Consider the following 21,407-nt stretch of genomic DNA (forward strand, 5'->3'; position numbering starts at 1 on the left):
CAGACAGCCACTGCCTTTGCCATCCAAGCTGAAGCCATGGCTTATTACTGCCCCAGACAGGGAAAAAATGTTTTTTTAAAAAAACCATCCACTCTCCTATCCGTGACATCATTTAATGATGTTGAAGGCAAAGGTAATGTAGATTTTCACACTAATCTAATCACATGCATATCTACCTTAGGAGCCACCTCCATTTTTAAACAATCTCCAGCTGGAAGAGGATAATTAGAATTCCATTCCCTAGGAATTCTAAACTTCTTATTGGGTGTAGCCCAAGCCTCTTCCATGATTTCCGTCAGTTGATCTGACCCCGGAAACTCAGTCTTAACTGTTTTGGGACGTTTAAACACAGGTGCCTTGGTTTTTTAACACAGACTCTGCTGTATCCTCTACGGTTAGAATGGCTTTCATTGCTTTAACTCAGCTATATCCACTGAGCTGAGACCTTCCTCCTCCTCTTCGTGCCGAAGCAGAGTTTATTGAGCTTTCATCCGCCGATGAATCCTCATCTGAAACATGTAGCCTGTGAGGATGAAGATTTACTTGCCACTGGCTTATCTGCCTGTTTTTTGCGAGGCTGCTGCTGGAAATGATAAACCGCAGGTGGGAAGCTGCATGTAAGGGTTAATCGTGTAACCTATCCCTGTTACAGGAATCGGAATTATCCGTTGAACTATACTGGATGTCTTTGCAAACACAGCCCAAGGTGGATCAACCTGCACCTGAATCTGCCTTGTATTTTTCAAGAGACCGTGGTGAAAGCTAAAACAATTTGCACACAAACCATCCTGAACCAGATCCTGAGAGGTTAACCCAGCTTTGCAAGACAAACATGATATGAGTGTTGGTGTTGCTGTGAGTGTATCTTCCTAACCTTTGCCGCTCTTAGACGTGATAATCAACACTTCCACAGTGTACTACACAATTTGTGACTGTAATCACTTTAAACTTTTAAACGTGACATACAATCCAACCCTACCCATGCACCAGCATTGAGGATCGGAATAGAAATAAACTGACAGAATATATAGTAAAGTCAGCAATCACACTAGCAGTCAGTCACATGTTATACATTAGTATAATAAGCAATATGAGCACATCATCAACTACATTTCAAGTATATAGCAGAACATATTATTGAATCATGTTTAAACAGATCTACAGTATTCAGACGCATAGCGAAAGAAACCACAGTAATAGTATGCAGACTCATATGCAACAGGCACTTATCTAACTATTCGTACTCAAAAGGTAGAGAGAGAGAGAGACTTAGTGCTGTATTACCCATACTCAATAGAGTGGGATACAGGGAGACTCACCCCGCTTCCAGAAATGATCAATACGTTTGCGAACCTTAAGTGGATCCAGACGCTACTAGTGTACACTGCCGCTCCATGAACCTATAGTGAACACAGATGCTCCGTGAATACAGACGCACCAGTCACACAGCCGCCTATGCTGCGACTGAGTCCCCTTTGTATACAGCGTCTCAGACGGAAGCGGGAAAACAGTTCATGGCGGGAGACTCAGAGGAAACTGGTCATGAACCAGGGGGAGGGGCGACCAGGATAGCGTCCGACTCCCCACTGCTGACATCAAACCTAGGGATCGCTGCCTCATACTATTCCTGGAGCCTATGATCCCTCATGCCTAGCGCTGGTGCACCCGAGGTGGCAGCCATGTCTGCAACTGTTTAGTAGTCTCCTCCCAAAACAGTGCGGCTGTGTCCGTATTCCCCTTCTAAGCTGAACCCATGCCTTACCTTCTCCCCGTGCTCCGGCCACAGCCTGGTAACAACTGCTGGACCTGCTAGTATATCCGACACAGACGCCCGCCGAAACAGCACTGTACTCGTGGTTAAGCGTTGTCGCAACCCGGCGGAGAGCTGTTGGAGCGACTCTTTCTAAGGAACATATAAGACGCTTTTTAGAAAGATCACTCAAGAAAAAAATAGTAAGACTATAAAAATAAAATAAAAGCTTAGGGCTGCTAAAAACCAGCAGCCCTCTGACCATGGTCTGGCTCCTGCTGCACCAAACAAAAAACTGGTTTGCCTAAGCCAGGAGGCAGGGATATATGGGTGGGCCCGTTGCATGCTGGGAGGCCAATAAGATTTGACCGATTGGTGCAAATCCGCTGTCGCTTCATCATATCCCAATGTTATCCTGTGGACCCTGCCGGAGAAATGCATACTAAGCACCAGAGGGTGTAAGGCCTCAAAGTTGTGGAATACAGGAAGCAGAGTGGCTTTAGCTATAGTAGCACAGCCACATCCACTATATAAATTTGGGTTCAGAGACACGTCATTAAAAATGCAAACAAACAATTCAAATACTTAGTTTGTATTCTTAACATTTTAAAATAGGACAAATTTACAATGTGTCAGTTTGAATTATAGATTTGTTTTAAACAACATGCAGAAGAGTTTGATGCTGACCAGAAGAGTAGCAAAAATGTATATACAGGTATCTTGTGGCGGGTCGTATATGATCAGTCAGTGTAAGAAGAGCTGAGAGTGCTGCATCAATCACACAGCTACCACCAGCGGAAGTGAGCAAAGGCTCGATTTGATTCTGCCATTTTATGTAGATCATGCTTCCTTTTAATAACATTTCCCTCTCCATAAAAAGATTGCAACAGTACAGCTGCAAGCTTCTCATACATGAAGGTTCGGCGATCTTTGTTTTCTCGGCTCTCTGTGAGTATCCACTTCATGGCCATAAACTGACGCTTGGTCTCCATCAGTGGTGTGGGCACCTGCAACAGAAACAAGATATTTAGTTATTTAATCAAGTAAAAAGTGAGAAGACCCAAGATGCAGTTACGGCAGTAAATACCTGATAGGACTTTCCTCCTCTTGTGATAGTGGTAAGACCAATGACAGGTTTGCAGCTATTCACGGCTTGATGAAAAATGGTGTAGGGGTTGCACTCAATATTGTCTCTCTCCCCCGGACTGGACATGTAATATTTCTCCAACTGTGTTCTCTTTATTTTTTCTAAAGTCTAAAAGGAGAAGAACATTAGCTTTATGATAAATAATAACTGGCCTTCTTGTTGCTGCAGAGATGTAACCAGTGGCTTAATGACTGTGGGTGCAACTGCTGTGGGGCCAGGGCTGCCTCCTGTGCCTGCCGCTCCCCCTGCATCCAGTCACGCACAGATTGGGCAACCGGGATTCAGCCTGAGCCTCCTTGTCACCCTTGTACCTCATTATCCCTTTCCACTCCTCTACCCCGTTGGATATACAGCAACAGCATTCCACCCCTGTGTCTCTTCCTTTCTCGGTCCTCTAGTTATTTTGGAACTACAAGTCCCAGCTGCTCTGGTCTGGCTCTTGTAGTATGCTGGGAGTGTTAGTTCCACATTTGATTTAAATTCATTTTTGTTTGTTTTGTTTAATGGAGTTGGCTGTTTACTGCAAGATGAATGACAGTTGTCAAACTCCAAGGCATGTGGGTGTAATATGTATCTAATAGAGAGCACACCGAGGGGACGGGAGTCTGTTTTACGTAGTCCTACTGTTACTGCAGGATCAGGAAAACAAACTACAAATCCCATGAGGCCATTGAGCCCTTTACGAAGATGCCCAGTGGAGCAAGCCAGCAGATGGGCTGTCCACATATTGTTTCTGCTGGATGCAGGCTGTGCAATGATGCAGTCCGAATATACCACCAAGTGATCCTGCTCCATTTAGCACCGCTATCTATCACCTGTCTGCCTGGCAAATATTGGGGTATTTATTCCCTGGCTTGATAATATTGGAGTGTGGGGTTCAGTAACAGAGGGTCTGGGATATACCCTCCCTACCCCTTGCACTGTCCCGCAGTACTACATGATCCTAACCACCTCCTTGCCCCCAGTATTGCCCTAAATGTCATCTACCCTTACAACCTCTTTGCTCCAAATGTTGCATGCCCTTGCCCCCCTCCATCCCAACTGCTACCTTCTCCCAATACAGGCCAAGCTACCACCTGACACCCAAACCCCACGCACTGTCCCAAATGCTGTCTGCCCTTACCCCCCTCTCTGCCTCCAGCACTGCACCTGCTTGCTATGTGAGCTCAAGGCAATGCATTTAAAAGCATTAGCAGTACTTAAAATAGGAGTGTGACTTGCCATGGTGTATGTCTGAGGAAGCCGCTGACTACAATATAAAGGCAGAGAAATGCATTACAGGAGCCCTATTGGGAGGGCTCCTGTATGTGTAGATACGTGGGGTGGTATGATTATATGTGAGGAGGCATATGAGGAGCTTAAAAGCATAAAAATTGTGATGGGACCTAAAAACGGTGAACACTTTTTTGAAGTGAGGAGTCCTTGGACCACACATTTTTCCGCTCTGCACAATCCCTGGGAGGTACTGTTAGATATTGGAATCTGGCTATGTCAGATTCACATTGCTGTGCATTCTGCGTTATACTTGCAGTACCACGTTTCACCACTGTTCTGTTGTTCAGTGCTATTGTGCAGTTTGCTGCAAAAGCGTGTTGCTTTAAGGTGTTCATGAGAAGCCTTTGGATGCCTAGTGGTGATTTACATTGAAAATAGCGTGTAACATACTTCTTATTCAGTTCAATCACTAGGCTGAGTCTGTGGAGTGAAAAACAACTTCCCATTTCACACAATTTCCACATTGGGTTTATCTTTTACTCTCATTACTATGCACTAATAAAACACCCAAAAGCAGTGGGCATAGGTTCTGATGGATGACCATAGTGATTTATGGTATTTATTATATACATGTTCTATTTATATAAACATATTAAAAAGGGGCCACATACTAAGACGAAGGGAGGCATGTAGAACCAACATGTTAAAGTTTTGTGAAGGTGGAATAATATAGTAATAGGTTATCACTGCAAAGGGAATATTCTATTTAAATAAAAAATGTACGCGTTTACATTGCCGTTATTACTAGCAAGTATCGAGAAAGGGAAACTGAGAATACTACAATAAATACAACGTATGCTACATAAGTGCAGAGGTGCAAAAAAGAGGTTAATGCTCATTAACGAACAGAGGGGCAGATGTATTAACCTGGAGAAGGCATAAGGAAGTGATAAACCAGTGATATGTGCAAGGTGATAAAGGCACCAGCCAATCAGCTCCAATATGTAAATTAATAGCTAGGATCTGATTGGCTGGTGCCTTTATCACCTTGCACATATCACTGGTTTATCACTTCCTTATGCCTTCTCCAGGTTAATACATCTGCCCCAATGTTCATAGTGGAAAACTTTTCCTAACATGAGAAGTAATTCTTACGCTTTATTTATTGCCATAAATAGGGTATACAATACAGAAAAAGGTAAACGACAATAAAAACATAAATATAATTACAACTCTCAACACAGCTACAGAGTTAGGCTGGTGTACAAGAGAAGTAAGTCATGAGAATAGGAGAGAGGAGGACCATGCTCATACACAGTCTATAGGGGGAAGGGGGAAGACAGATGACATAAGGAGTGAGCCAGTGTAAGGGGAGCTGAGGGCAGTAAGGTAAGGAAAACTATGAGGTGATATGGTTAAGAGGTGGATGGATATGCTTTTATAAACAGGTGTGTTTTTAGCACCCGTTTGACGTTATGCAGGCTGGAGGAACAAGGGAGTTCACTCCAATGATGGGGGGCAGCACGGGAGAAATCTTGGAATGTGGAGTGAGATATGCTTACCTTAGTGGAGGAGAGGTGAATGTCAATGCAAAATGGTTAACACAGAACAAATGGACTACACATAATACTATACTACAGTATCAGTCACAATAACAGAGCATGTCCAAAGAATAAGACTAACCTTATTCATGATAGATCGAGACAGAATCTTGTCACCACCTTTCATCATCATGTTGGTGAATTTGCTTATATGTAAAAAAACAATAAAAATAATAAAAAAATAAAATAAAAAGACACACTAAGAAGTTGTAATGTGCAAAAGAACTGAAGAAAACAATTTATTTCCTTCTTCTACTGCAATAGAAGAGACAAATTACCATTCTTTGGCCCAAGTGATTTCCGGTAGTATTAGCTGGACAAATATAGTTATACACTCTCATAAACATTACCTTGCATGTACAAACAAATTCACATTTAACAAACTTAACAAGTTAAATTAACCAGATCGGGTGTTAGTAGGTGTAATTGTTGAATTATCCTTGGATAACTATCTGCATAATGGCCAGCAGAGGCACCAAGAGAAGCAACTACAGAACCATAGGGGAATAGGTTAATTACGGTCTTCTGAATGTTGTAAACCAATAGGTTGGTACAATTCTGCTGCCTTTTTTTTTTTTATAAATCTAACTTATTTAACGGTTTTCATTGGTTAGATACACTCTCTAATAGAATATATCTAATAGTTCCTGGATGTGGAGACTCTCTCTTCAGTGAGAGAAAGGCGTTGTATGCAGTTCTATGCATATAACGGCCTCTTACGTCTGTTAATAACGCTTCAAACGTAGGGAGATTTGAGCAGATGTGTGCAAAGGTTACTCACCGACGAGACATCAAAATGATGTTATGCTATTAATAGCATTCTACAATACTCGGTGGGTAAAATGCTATATGGATAGTGGCTAAACCATTACCCAGTCCACCATGCTGAAGGGATGTAGTTAAGAGACCGGCGGTGGGAATCCCGGCATTCAGCATACAGACGTCGAGATTCCAACCACCAGAATGCCGTCAGGGGGCCAAGGACTATTCCTAGTCATAGAATAGCCATGACACCCATGTAGTGGGAATAGAACCTGTGCCAAGCGCAGCGAACCCCCAAGTCTGCAAGGGGCTTTGTTGCGCTCGCCTCCTGTCGGCATTCTGGTGGTCGGGATCCCGGCGGTCAGCACACTGCTGGTCTCGCATACGCAACGCATTCCGACGTTTCATGTAACCATGTCTGAGAAAGTAGGCTGTATGCAAATGAACTACACCATTGCTTAATGAACAATTAAAAATAGAACTGTGGAGACCAATCTCACTAATAAATAGGATGAATACATTGATGTTATATAAAATATGTAATGATGCAAGGTACAGCAACACATAAAGGAAACATGAAAGAGTGTTGGTCTTTACAAACAAAACAGTGGAGAACTTACAAAGGAAAAATAATAATCAGTAAAATATAGGGGCAATATAAAGATTAAATGAAAATCCTCAAATGACACACATAAAAAACATCGGTTAAAATCAAACAAAACAACTTTTACAATAAAAATAAAAAAAGGGACTTGTGCTAAAAAATTTTTTTGATCTCACCCAATATGGGAAGTGCGGTGGGCTTAGCTTAATAAGCAGATGTTGGTCCCGGGCTGATGAGCCTGGCACCGCACATGGTTGTATTTAGCACGTGGTCACTGGCAAGAGATCGATCCTCACAGCTTGTCATCCAATCAGCTGATTGGTTGACAAGCTGTGAGGATCGATCTCTTGCCAGTGACCACGTGCAGAATACAACCATGTGCGGTGGTGCCAGTGACTGCTACCAGCTCTTTGCCAGGATGGGCTCTTACTGGAGCTAGTCTTCTGACAAGAGACCAATGGTAAATTTGCATGAAAATATTTATTTTGATGTTGTGAATCTGTGCGAAAAACATCATATCCATTTTAAAAAAAGGCAGGATTGTGCTAAATGTGGTCCTTAGAATTGTATATTTTCTCTTTAAATTAAGCAAGCCTAAAGAAGTTAGACAAAAATAGGAATTTAATACCTACCGGTAATTCCTTCTCTCGTAGTCCGTAGTGGATTCTGGGGATCTGTACTTTAGTACCATGGGGGTATAGATCGGGTCCACTGGAGCTGGCACTTTAAAAACTTTAGTGTGTGTATGTGTGTGCTTGCTCCCCCCTCTAAACCCCTCCTACCAGACTCAGTCTAAGAAACTGTGCCCGACGGACATACCACAAGAGAAGAAAATAGGTACAACTCCGGTGAGGCACTAAGACAACACACAACCATAACTGAAAAGGAGGGTGCTAACCAAAACAGAGGATATCAACACCAACCGAACCAAGATAGCAAAGCTATCCCAACAACAAAACAGGACAGCAACGACGGGCCAACCAAACACTTCACTCAGGTAAGCAGGAATCGAAGCACTGAGGCGGGGGCGTCCAGTATCCACTACGGACTACGAGAAAAGGAATTACCGATAGGTATTAAATTCCTATTTTCTCTTACGTCCTAGTGGATACTGAGGTCTTGTACTTTAGTTCCATGGGGAAGTCCCAAAGCTCCCAAAACGGGTGGAAGAGTGCCGAGACCCCTGTAACACCGCCTGACCGACTTAACAAAAGTGTGCGAACCAGACCAAGTAGCGGCTCGGCACAACTGTAAAGCCGAGACTCTCCCGGACAGCCGCCCGGGAAGAGCCCACAGATCTCGAGTGGGCCTGAACAGATGTCGGCAAAGGCAGAGCCGCCGAAGTATAAGCTTGCTGAACAACCTGAGCCAATGAGCAATTGATTGCTTAGAAGCCGGACGACCAATCTTGGTGGCATCATAAAGGACAAACAGCGAGTAAGATTTCAGATGACGAGCAGTCCGTTTGACATAAATCTTCAGAGCCCTCACCACGTCCAAGGACTCTGGACCCACAGAGGCATCAGACAACACCTGAACCACAATGGGTTGATTCACGTGAAAAGCGGACACCACTTTTGGCAAAAACTGAGTTCGGGTCCTGAGTTCCGCCCTGTCTCCATGAAAAGTCAAATAAGGGCTCTTACAGGATAAGGCCCCCAATTCAGAGACACGTCTGGCAGACGCCAATGCTAATAACATCAGTCTTCCAGGTGAGAAATTTTAACTCCACCCTATGTAAGGGTTCAAACCAGTCCGATTGAAGAAAGGACAGAACCACATTAAGATCCCACGGAGCTGTGGGAGGTACGAAGGGTGGTTGCATATGAAGAACTCCTTTTAGGAAAGTTTGTACTTCCGGCAACATGGCAAGTTGTTTGTGGAAGTATATAGATCGCACCAAAATCTGGACTTTGATGAAGCCTAACCGTAGGCCCATATCCACTCCCACTTGCAGGAAAAGTAGAAAGCGACCCATCCTAAATTCCACGGGAGAAACCTTTCTACTTTCAAACCAGGAAACATACTTTTTCCAGATACGATGATAATGTTTTGACGTGACCATCTTCCTGGCCTGGACCATGGTGGAAATAACCCAGGAGGAAAGACATGTTCTAGCTAGAATCTCCCTCTCAACTTCCAAGCCATCAAACGTAGCCGCTGTAAGTCTGGATAGACGAACGGACCTTGTTGAACAAGATCCTTTTGAAGCGGCAGAGGCCAGGGATCCTCCAGAGCCATGGTTAGGAGGTCCAAGTACCACGCTCATCGAGGTCAATCCTGGGCAATAAGAATTGCTTGAACGCTTTCCCTTCTTACTCTTTTTAGAACCCTTGGGATTAGCGGTAGAGGAGGGAACAGGTACACAAACTGGTACGTCCATGGTGTCGTCAGCGCCACTGCTACAGCCTGCGGATCCCTCGTTCTGGAACAGTAACGGCATAGCTTCTTGTTGAGAAGAAAAGCCATCAGATCTATCTGCGGACAGTCCCACCGGTGAATTAACTGTTAAAACACCTGGATGTAAGCCCCTGTGCTTCCCAGTTGTCCACTCCTGGAATGAATATAGCCGAGATGGCCCTTGTGTTGGCCTCCGCCCAGAGGAGTATACTTGAGACTTCTCACATTGCCGCTGTACTTTTTGTTCCCCCTTGTCGGTTTATGTACGCCACCGCTGTGGCGTTGTCCAATTGAACCTGGATCGCCTGATCCTTCAGGAGATGGGAAGCTTGCAGAAGAGCACTGTAAATTGCCCCGAGTTCCAGGATGTTCATCGGCAGAGCAGATTCCTGAACTGACCATATCTCCTGGAGCTGGGACCCTTTGGTCACAGCCCCCCAACCCCGGAGGCTGGCATCCGTTGTCAGTAGAATCCACAAGTGGATATTGAAAATCCTGCCTTCTACCAGGTGAGAAACTTGTAGCCACCATAACAGAAATCTGGGCTTTTGGAGATAAGGTCACTTCCTGATGCATGTGAAGATGAGACCCCAACCATTTGTCCAGCAGATCCAGATGAAATGGCCAGGCATGAAATCTACCATATTGGATTGCCTCGTAAGCAGCCATCCTGCCCAGCAAGCGTATGCAAAGATGAATTGGATACCTTGCGAGGACGGAGCACGGAGCAGACCAAAGCCTGGATAGCCAGGGCCTTGTCCATCGGAAGAAAGACCTTTTGAGACACCGTACCCAATATTATTCGGAGGAACTGAAGACGTTGGGTCGGTTCCAGGTGAGATTTTTTTAAATTTAGGATCCACCCATGATCCTTAAGAAGGCGAGTCATCAGATCGATGCTGTGCAATAGACGCTCCCTGGACATTATCAGGAGATCATCCAAGTAGGGGACTATGTTGACTCCCATCATGCAGCATCATTTCTGTCATGATTTTGGTGAAGACCCTCGGAGCTGTAGACAGGCCAAAGGACAAAGACCTGAAACTGGAAGTGGTCGTCCAAGATGGCAAACCTGAGGTAAGCCTGATGAGGGGGCCACATGGGAATGTTTAGGCAAGCATCCTTGACATCTAGGGATACCAGGAATTCCCCCTCCTCCAGACCGGACACCACTGCCCGCAGGGATTCCATCTTGAATTTGAACACCCGTAGATACGAGTTTAGAGACTTCAGGTTCAAGATGGGTCGCATCGAACAGTCTGGTTCTGGAACGACAAAAAGACTGGAGTAAAAACCCCTGTTGCGTAACGGAGGAGGTACTGGAACCACCACCCCTGTCCGCAAAAGTTTCTGAATAGCCTCTTGCAAGATAACTTTTGCTGCGGGTAAAACTGGCAAGCCAGATTTGAAAAATCTGTGAGGAGGAAGTGCTTGAAATTCCAGCCGTTATCCCTGGGAAACGAGGTCCCTCACCCAAGGATCACCGAAGAACTTTGCCCACACATGTGGGCGAAGTATTAAAGGCGAGCACCCACCTGAAAGTTGCCTTGCTGCTGGGGTCAACAGTCACGCTGAAGGCTTAGCGGCAAGGGACCTGGTGGTCTGGTCCAGGGTGGCAGCAGCTACAGGTTTACGGGACTTACCACGAGATCCTCCGGGAGTAGTGGAGACCCCCTGGCCCCTGCCTCTGAACCTTGCCACACGAAAGAACTGCAAGGAGGGTGTAAGATCATCTAGCAGGTGGCGCAGCCGATGGCAGATAGGTAGACTTACCCGCCGTTGCCTGGGAGATCCATTTATTTAATTTGTCGCCAAACAAGGCATCACCTGTAAAGGGAAGATTTTCTACACCCTTTTTGGAATCAGCGTACGCTGACCATTGACGCAACCACAGAGCTCTGCATGCAGAAACAGCCATGGCAGTAGCACGGCCATTTATCTTACACAATTCTTTTATAGCTTCGCAGCAGAGTAATGACTTCATCCCGGGGCAGAGAGTCTAAACCATCAATAACAGTATCAGAACTGTCACACGCCATAGGCGGCGTTCACCGCGCTTACCCCTGCGTGCCTGCTGGTCTGTGTTGCGGCCTCCGCCTTCGGTGGTCCACGGGCTCCGGCGTCTGGCTGGCGCGGCTCCCGGCGGTTCCCCGGGGCAGGGGCGCCGCCATGACACCCGGCATCACGTGGGCGGGGAGCAGGTGACGTCATCAGACTGTTCCGCCAATCCAGCGGAGGCGCGAGATTCAAAGTCAGACGCCGGGCAGAGCCTCGGCGCCTGAGTATAGTCTTTTCCCCTGACGTGGATGCCAGTGCTCTTGTTCCCGACGTATCTCTGCAGTCGTACCCCAGTGTCTCCGGCACTTCCAGATGCCAGTTGCTGCACAGTTCAGCGTATACTGCGGCTGGTGTGTTTCTCTGCAATCCAGTCACCAGTGCTTCTTGGAGTCAGCATGTGCTACGGACTAAACGCCGCTCTCAAGTTCTACAAATCATCAGTGTCTTTAAACCACCGCTCTCAAGTTCTACAAATCATCAGTATCTTTAGTCACCGCTCTCAAGTCATACAAATCATCAGTGTCTTTAACCACCGCTCACAAGTGTTTCAAATCGTCAGAGTCTTTAACCACCGTTCACCAGTTCTCCAAATTACCAGTATCTTTAAAAACATCACTTACAAGTTCTTCAGTCATTATCTTGTACCAACACTCACAAGTACTTCTTTTCCTGGAATCATTAGCATTGCTTACAAGTTCTCCTATAGGCCTGGACATTCCCCCATACGTTCCTTCTTTGCTATGTGACATTGTGTTGCTCTCTTCCTGCAATAAAGTTCTTTAATATTTTCACCAAGCTTTACTGTCAGAGTCCTGTATGAGGAAGACCTATATTAAGCCATCCCTGTTCCGACCCAACTGTGGTTCCTCTCCCCTACCATCGGGAGAACCCCCGAGTTCACAACAACCCCAACCTAGGTCAGTGACAGTATACTCAGGCCTCATGGACCCGGGGGATCGGAGCCCAGAGGCAAGTACCATCCAGGACTTGATTTTTCGAGTACAAAGTCAGGAAGCAGCACAGGGCCAGGTGATGCACTATCTCCAGGAATTGTCTGGCCGGCTGGATCAAATTCAGACTTCTCTGGCTTCAGTAGTACCGGCCCCAGCTCCAGTACCTGCTCCAGTGGTCGTTTCTAGTAATGTTCCATCCTCCTTTGGAACCAGGTCACGCCTTCAGCTCCCTACTCCTTCTCGCTATAATGGGAATCCTAAGAATTGCCGTGGTTTTCTCAATCAGTGCGAGGTACATTTTGAACTTCTTTCACATAACTTCCCTACTGATCGGTCCAAGGTGGCATACATTATTTCTTTGCTCGAGGGTTCAGCGTTGGATTGGGTGTCTCCGTTATGGGAGCGATCTGATCCATTGGTTTCTAGTTACACCAATTTCATTGCGTCATTCCGGAGGATCTTTGATGAGCCAGGCAGGACGACCGCTGCCTCTGCAGACTTGCTTCGTGTCCGACAAGGCTCTCGTTCAGTGGGACAGTATGTGATTAATTTTCAGACCATAGCCTCAGAACTGCGTTGGAATAATGATGCCCTTCGGGCTGCCTTTTGGAACGGGCTCTCCGATCGTCTAAAGGACGAGTTGGTCACTAGAGATTTGCCGGATTCTTTAGAACAGTTGATCTCGCTCTGTGTAAAGGTGTATCTTCGCATGCAGGAACGAGGTGGCGAACGTAGTCGGTCAGATCGATTAAGGGTCCGATCTTTTCCATCTAAGCAAACGGTTATTCCAAGTCCTGATGAACCCATGCAGATTAATCAATCTCGGCTGTCCCCAGAAGAACGTCAGCGTCATCGCGAGGGTAGACTCTGCCTCTACTGTGGAGTCGCGGATCATTTTCTCAAGTTTTGCAAGTCTCGTCCGGGAAACGAGCAGTCCTAGCTTGTTCCGGAGGAGTCGAGCTAGGGGTTTCTTCTAAACCTTCTCCGTCAGTGGACTGTGTCAGTGTCTCTGTTCTCCGAGTCAATAGCCAAACCCGTTAAGGCTCTGCTGGACTCAGGGGCTGCAGGAAATTTTCTCTCCCTTTCCTGTGCTCAGAATCTGGGTTTTCAGCTACGGTCGGTCGAACGACCTATTACGTTGACTGCCATCAATGGTACCCAAATTTCTAACGGTCTGATTTCAAGTTGTACAGTACCAATCAAACTGCAAGTGGGAGCTCTGCATCAAGAACATCTGGAGTTCCTAGTGATTCGGGAGATGCCCCACGATCTGGTTCTTGGCCTTCCTTGGCTTAAACTTCACAACCCTCACGTCGACTGGAGTTCGACACAAATAACATCTTGGAGTCCTTTTTGTCATTCAAATTGTCTCACCCCTGTCTATCCGCTCCGTGTATCTTCCAAGTCAGATGAAGGGCTCATTCCGGAGGCCTATCGGGAGTTTTCCGACGTGTTCTCGGAGCAAGCGGCCGATCTGCTACCACCGCATAGACCCTGGGACTGTCCCATTGTGCTCATTCCGGGGAAAATGCCACCTCGGGGTCGCACTTATCCCTTATCATTACCCGAGACCCAAGCTATGTCGGACTATATCAAGTCTAATCTGCAGAAAGGATTCATCCGCCCCTCTACCTCCCCGGCGGGGGCGGGTTTCTTTTTTGTGAAGAAGAAGGACGGAGGGCTAAGACCATGTATTGACTATCGTGGTCTAAATGTCACCATTAAGAATAAGTATCCTTTGCCGCTCATTACGGAGCTCTTTGATAGAGTTTGCGGAGCCTGAGTTTTCACCAAGCTTGATTTAAGGGGAGCTTATAATTTGATACGTATCAGACAGGGAGACGAATGGAAGACGGCCTTCAATACCAGGGACGGGCATTACGAGTACCTGGTAATGCCGTTTGGCCTCAGCAACGCCCCTGCCGTCTTCCAGGGATTCATTAACAAAGTCTTTCGGGATATGCTATACCTAAGTGTCGTGGTATATTTGGATGACATTCTGATATTTTCTAAAAATCTCACAGAGCACAGAATACAGGTCAAAGAGGTACTTCTTCGATTACGAGAGAATCATCTTTATGGCAAGATTTCCAAATGTACCTTTGAGGTTTCTTCTATTCCATTTCTTGGTTACATCATTTCGGGCACGGAGCTTCGTATGGATCCAGAGAAACTCACTGCCATCCGGGACTGGACTCGGCCTCTTTCTTTGAAAGCGGTACAACGATTTCTGGGCTTTGCAAATTACTACCGGAAATTCATAAAGGGATTCTCTACCATCGTGGCACCTATTACTGCCCTAACCAAGAAGGGTTCTGACCCAAGTCATTGGTTCTCCGAAGCTATAGCAGCTTTCGCTCAGTTAAAGGCAGCCTTTATGTCCGCTCCAGTACTTTAGCAACCAGATTTTTCAAAACCATTCTTTTTGGAGGTTGATGCTTCCACGGTAGGCATAGGTGCCGTGCTTTCGCAGTACGCTCCAGATGGGAAGTTACATCCATGGGGTAAATTTACTAAGATTCGTATTTTCCGGTTTGAGGTCAAAGTTCAATCACGAATGACATCGCAAGTGTAAATTTGCAACTTTTTGAATTTATTACGGCTAATTTACTAAGCGGTCGTATTCTGCATTTTCCGTTTTTCCGATGTCGATGTCATTCGTTTTTTTTGGCAGTGTTTTACGTGAGTGACTTGTAAAACACTGCCGACTTTAATACAATGAATCTCGGCCGGATCTGAGAGATCCGTGCTGGGCTTCATTGTGCACTTTTTTTTAAATAAAAAAATCAATGTTAAATTAAAAAAAAAAAAAAAATGCGTGGGGTCCCCCCTCCTAAGTAAAACCAGCCTCGGGCTCTTTGAGCCGGCCCTGGTTGCAAAAATATGGGGGAAAAAATGATAGAGGTTCCCCCATATTTCAACAACCAGCACCGGGCTCTGCGCCTGGTCCTGGTTCCAAAAATACGGGGGACAAAAAGCGTAGGGGTCCCCCGTATTTCTGAAACCAGCACCGGGCTCCACTAGCCAGATACTGTGTAAAAAAATGAATATTGTTTTTAGTAGCAGTACTAAAAGTCCCAGCAAGCCTCCCCCGCAAGCTGGTACTTGGAGAACCACAAGTACCAGCATGCGGAGGAAAACCGGGCCCGCTGGTACCTGTAGTACTACTACTAAAAAAATACCCCAATAAAAACATAAGACGCACACCTTGAAAGTATAACTTTAATACATACATACATACACACCTCCATATACACATACTTACCTTATGTTCACACGAGGGTCGGTCCTCTTCTCCATGTAGAATCCATGGTGTACCTGTGGAAAAAATTATACTTACATACTCCAGTGTAGAAGCATCTTCTTCTTGTAATCCATTTGTAATCCAGGTACTTGTCAAAATAAAAAAACGGACACCCGACCTCGCACTGAAAGGGGTCCCATGTTTTCACAGTGTGCTCAGCACAAAATTCCTTGTTTGCCTCCTGCGGGGTTGTTGCATCCACTGTCCATTCCTCAGAGGCCTTGGACCCATATCTCTATGGACTTTGTCACTGAATTGCCCCTCTCCAAGGGTCACAATACTGTCTGGGTAATTATTGACCGTTTCTCTAAGATGGCACATTTTGTACCTTTGACCGGGTTACCATCAGCTCCCAAGTTGGCTTTGTTATTTATCCGAGAACATTTCCGCCTGCACGGCTTACCTCAGGAAATCGTCTCTGACTGGGGGGTACAATTCACTGCAAGATTCTGGAGCGCTCTCTGTACGGCCTTACAAATAAAACTCAATTTTCATCCGCTTACCATCCACAGACCAACGGGCAAACTGAACGCGTCAATCAAGATTTAGAGACTTTTCTCCGTGTTTATCTCTCTCTCTCGCAAGATGATTGGGTGGAACTGTTGCCATGGGCCGAGTTTGCCCATAATCTTCTGTACCACTCTTCGACTGGGGAGTCCCCATTTTTTCATTAATTATGGGTTCCATCCTCAAGTTCCTGAATTACCCATTTGTCCTCCGGAGGATGTTCCTGCTGCAGCCTCTACTCTTCGGCACTTCAGTCAAATTTGGAGTCGAGTTCATGCTAATCTCAAGAGAGTCTCCGGCCGCTATAAGTTCTTTGCGGATAGGAAGCGACGAGCAGCTCCCCAATACAAGGTTGGTGACAGGGTATGGCTCTCCACCCGCAACCTCCGGTTAAGGGTGCCCACTATGAAGTTCGCCCCAAAGTTTATTGGTCCTTACCCCGTGTTACAAGTCCTGAATCCTGTTGTCTGCAAATTGGGATTGCCTTCCCACCTCCGGATACCAAACTCCTTTCATGTTTCTCTCCTTCGCCCCCTTATTTTAAACCGGTTCCATTTAAAGTCCCCGAGGCCAACCTCTGCAGAGTCTGAAGCTGGAACGGACTTTGAAATCAAAGCTATTCTTGACTCTCGTTATCTTCACAAGAATCTACAGTATTTAGTGGCGTGGAAAGGAGCTGGGTCAAGGCTACTGAAGTTATGGCTCCCCGACTGGTGCGGATTTTCCATTCCAGACATCCAACAAAACCTGGAAAGTATCCGGGGGCCACTCCTGGAGGAGGGGGTACTGTCAAATGCCATGGGCGGCGTTCACCGCGCTTACCCCTGCGTGCCTGCTGGTCTGTGTTGCGGCCTTCGGTGGTCCACGGGCTCCGGCGTCTGGCTAGCGCGGCTCCCGGCGGTTCCCCGGGGCAGGGGCGCTGCCATGACACCCGGCATCACGTGGGCGGGGAGCAGGTGACGTCATCAGACTGTTCCACCAATCCAGCGGAGGTGCGAGATTCAAAGTCAGACGCCGGGCAGAGCCTCGGTGCCTGAGTATCGCCTTTTCCCCTGACGTGGATGCCAGTGCTCGTTCCCGACGTATCTCTCTGCAGTCGTACCCCAGTGTCTCCGGCACTTCCAGGTGCCAGTTGCTGCACAGTTCAGCGTATACTGCGGCTGGTGTGTTTCTCTGCAATCCAGTCACCAGTGCTTCTTGGAGTCAGCGTGTGCTACGGACTAAACGCCGATCTCAAGTTCTACAAATCATCAGTGTCTTTAATCACCGCTCTCAAGTCATACAAATCATCAGTGTCTTTAACCACCGCTCCCAAGTTTTGCAAGTTGCCAGTGTCTTTAACCACCGCTCTCAAGTTCTACAAATCATCAGTGTCTTTAACCACCGTTCAAGTTCTACAAATCATCAGTGTCTTTAACCACCGCTCTCAAGTTTTATAAATCATCAGTATCTTTAGTCACCGCTCTCAAGTCATACAAATCATCAGTGTCTTTAACCACCGTTCACCAGTTCTCCAAATCACCAGTATCTTTAAAAACATCACTTACAAGTTCTTCAGTCATTATTATCTTGTACCAACACTCACAAGTACTTCTTTTCCTGGAATCGTTAGCATTGCTTACAAGTTCTCCTATAGGCCTGGACATTCCCCCATATGTTCCTTCTCTGCTATGTGACATTGTGTTGCTCTCTTCCTGCAATAAAGTTCTTTAATATTTTCACCAAGCTTTACTGTCAGAGTCCTGTATGAGGAAGACCTATATTAAGCCATCCCTGTTCCGACCCAACTGTGGTTCCTCTCCCCTACCATCAAGAGAACCCCCGAGTTCACAACACCCCCAACCTAGGTCAGTGACAAGACCATTTGACTACCGCCCTGGAAATCCACCTACAAACAATTGTGGGGCACTGTGCTTTGACTGCTGCCGTGTATATTGCTTTGAAAGTGGTCTCAATTTTACGGTCATCCGGCTCTTTTAGGGATATAGCCCCTGGCACTGGCAGTACCAATTTCTTAGACAGTCTGGATACAGACGGATCGACTGACAGGGTTTTTTTTCCCATACCTTCCTGTCATCAGCTGGGAGAGGAAAAGTAGCTAAAAACCCTCTGTGGAATATATACGTTATGTAAGAACTTACCATTGATAACGGTATTTCTCCTAAGTCCACAGGAAAACAATGGGATATGATGGAGCGACAGCGGATTGGCACCAAACGATCAAAAGCTTTCTGGCCTCCCAGGATGCAACGGGCCTGTCCATATATCCCACCCACTGGCTCAGGCAAATCAGTTGTATTCCAAAGCTCAAGGCAGGAACATCATGTAGAGTCCTAATCAGGCAAAAAGAACACACATGCACACCCTTCCATACAAGAAGGAAGCGGTCAGTGAGTAGAAGGATCCTCAAATCAAGTGCGTCAGGGTGGGATCCCTGTGGAACCTGTAGACTTAGGAGAAATACCGTTATCAACGGTAAGTTCTTACCATAACGTATATTTCTCCGGCAAGGTCCACAGGTTATCCACAGGATAACAATGGGATTTCCCAAAGCAATTTAGTGGTGGGGACGTTCCTGATTGAACAGGAGAACCTTACGCCCAAATTAAGCGTCATGAGAGGCAAAAGTAACCAAAGCATAATGTCTAATGAAAGTGTTAATGGAAGACCATGTGGCTGCCTTACATATCTGTTCTGCTGAAGCACCATGTTGTGCTGCCCATGAAGGACCTACCTTATGAGTAGAGTGAGCAGAGACATTAGCCAGAACAGGGAGATCAGCTTGAGAATATGATTCTGAAATAGTCAAAGCCATCTTGCCAGCATCTGTTTAGTAGCAGGCCATCCTCTCTTGTGAAATCCGTAGAGAACGAAGATAGAATCTGTCTTTCTGATAGCACAGGTACGATCCCTAATGCCCGGACTATGTCCAGCGACGCATCTCCCGCAGACAGTCCTGATACCTGAAAAGCCGGGACTACAATTTCTTCATTAAGGTGGAATTTAGACACCACCTTCGGAAGATACCCAGACCTAGTTCTGAGAACTGCTTTATCTGGATAAAAAAAAATCAAATGGGGAACGACATGACAGCGCTCCCAAATCTGATACTCTTCTAGCTGATGTCATAGTCAGTAGAAAGAGTACTTTTGCTGTCAACCATTTAAGAACAACCTTATTAAGTCTTTCAAATGGGGCAACTTGAAGGGCTTTCAGGAGTAAACATAAGTCCCACGGTACTGTAGGTGGAACAAAGGGAGGTTGAATGCGCAGCATTCCCTAGAAAAAAGTATGCACATCCTGTAAATTTAACTAAGAAAAACCAACAAGAGAGAGTTGGAAAGTAGACTCTTGTGTGGGAGCACTCTAATTCAGAGGAATAGGTGTATATTAATCAATTCTGATAAAACATAACTTTATTTGTTCATTAATAAAAGGTGATTATAGGAGTGAATTGTACGTGAATAATATAGCTACGCGAAAATATAACACTTATGTTAAAAATAATTCATGTGGTTTTCAATACCACAATAAGAACCGGAAATCCAAATCTTGGGACTAGTGGATTTGCTATAATCACAGTAATGCCTTTGTGTAATATATGACCATCATTTGTTCTACAGCAATCCTATTCAGGATTATTTTGACGTAGAGAGTAAAATCATAAGTCATACAGAACCGAATGCCAATTGGTATTATTGGGGATCACTCTAGATCGGGCGGAAGAATTTTTTGCAGTACCAGGGTGTTCCAAGGTGGTCTCCCTGTAAACTTGCAAATTTCTTTTGGAAGTATACAGTCAATGCAGATATCTGCACTCTCAAGGAAGCCACCTTCAAACTTTTATCCATTCCTGCCAGAAGGAATGCTAGGACCCCAGAAACTCTAAAAGATTTCAGTTTCATACCTCCTTCACTGCACCAATGAATATAGGCCTGCCATAGTCGGTGATAAATACGAGCTGAGGAGGGTTTCTTTGCTCGGAGCATTGTTTGAATTACCTGTTTAGAGAATCCTCTTGACTTTAGGATAGAGGTTTCAAGAGCCACGCCGTCAAAAACAATCAATCCAGGTGTCTGTGATAACAGGGACCCTGCATCAGTAGATCTGGACGTTGAGGGAGCAGAAGTGGAGCAACCATTGACATTCTCTGCAGATCTGTGTGCCAATGCCTTCTGGGCCAAGCCGGAGCTATTAGAATCATGGAACCCTGTGCTTGCTTTATTTTCCTCACCACCCTGGGTAACAGGGTGATCGGAGGAAACCGATAAGCCAGACGAAAGTCCCATCTCACCGACAAGGCGTCCACCAAGATCGCTATGGGATCCTTTGTTCTTGATCCATATGCTGGCACTTTGTTGTTCAGACGAGATGCCATGAGATCTCTCTCTCGCAAACCCCATTTGTCTACTAGATTCTGAAAGACCTCCGGGTGTAGAGACCATTCGCTTGCTTGAATGGTGTGTCAACTGAGAAAGTCCGTTTCCCAGTTTAGGACTCCCGGAACGAACACTGCGGACAAGGCTGGATGATGGAGTTCCGCCCACTTTAGTGACTTGCCTCCTTCATTGCTTTTTGGCTGCGTGTTTCTCCCTGATGGATGAGGTACGCTAATGCCGTTGCATTGTCCGAGCGGATCTGGACTGGTTTTTCTTTAAGAATGTCCTTTGCCTGAATCAGTGCCATGTATATGGCCCGAAGTTCTAACAGGTTTATTGGCAGGCAACTTTCTTCTTTGGTCCATTGTCCCTGGAACCATCATTTTCCGGACACTGCTCCCCAGCCCTGAAGACTGGCATCTGTTGTCAGGATCTTCCAATCTGATATCCAAAAGGGTCTCCCCTTGTCTAGATGGGATGTTTATAGCCACCAGGCTAATGACTTTCTTACTTTTACTGAAAGTACCATAGTCTGTTTCTTTATTGTCTGATGTACTCCATTCCATTTGGCAAGAATCAGACGCTGCAGAAGCATTGAGTGGAATTGTATATACTTCACTATGTCGAATGTTGACACCATCAAACCCATCACTCACATTGCTGCGTGAATGGATACCGGTTTGACTGTGTAACAAGTCCTGAATCTTTGACTGTACCTTGGATATCT

At 45.8% G+C, this 21,407-nt stretch overlaps 1 protein-coding gene across 5 annotated transcripts in view; it reads right to left on the minus strand.

Moving 5' to 3' along the window:
• Positions 1–2,321: 2,321 nt before the first annotated feature.
• Positions 2,322–21,407, minus strand: part of MRPS7 (mitochondrial ribosomal protein S7) — a 39,820-nt gene continuing 20,734 nt past the window's right edge. For all 5 annotated transcript variants that reach the window (XM_063960644.1, XM_063960647.1, XM_063960648.1 and 2 more), the window contains exons 3-5: positions 5,796–5,859; positions 2,838–3,005; positions 2,322–2,757 (exon numbers count right to left, since the gene is read on the minus strand). In XM_063960644.1, the coding sequence (XP_063816714.1) occupies positions 2,536–2,757; positions 2,838–3,005; positions 5,796–5,859 (454 nt within the window). In that variant the 3' untranslated portion in view covers positions 2,322–2,535. The remainder of the gene's footprint in view (positions 2,758–2,837; positions 3,006–5,795; positions 5,860–21,407) is intronic.

The sequence above is a fragment of the Pseudophryne corroboree genome, chromosome 3 (assembly GCF_028390025.1).
Source record: "Pseudophryne corroboree isolate aPseCor3 chromosome 3, aPseCor3.hap2, whole genome shotgun sequence".
Classification (NCBI taxonomy): Eukaryota; Metazoa; Chordata; class Amphibia; order Anura; family Myobatrachidae; genus Pseudophryne; species Pseudophryne corroboree.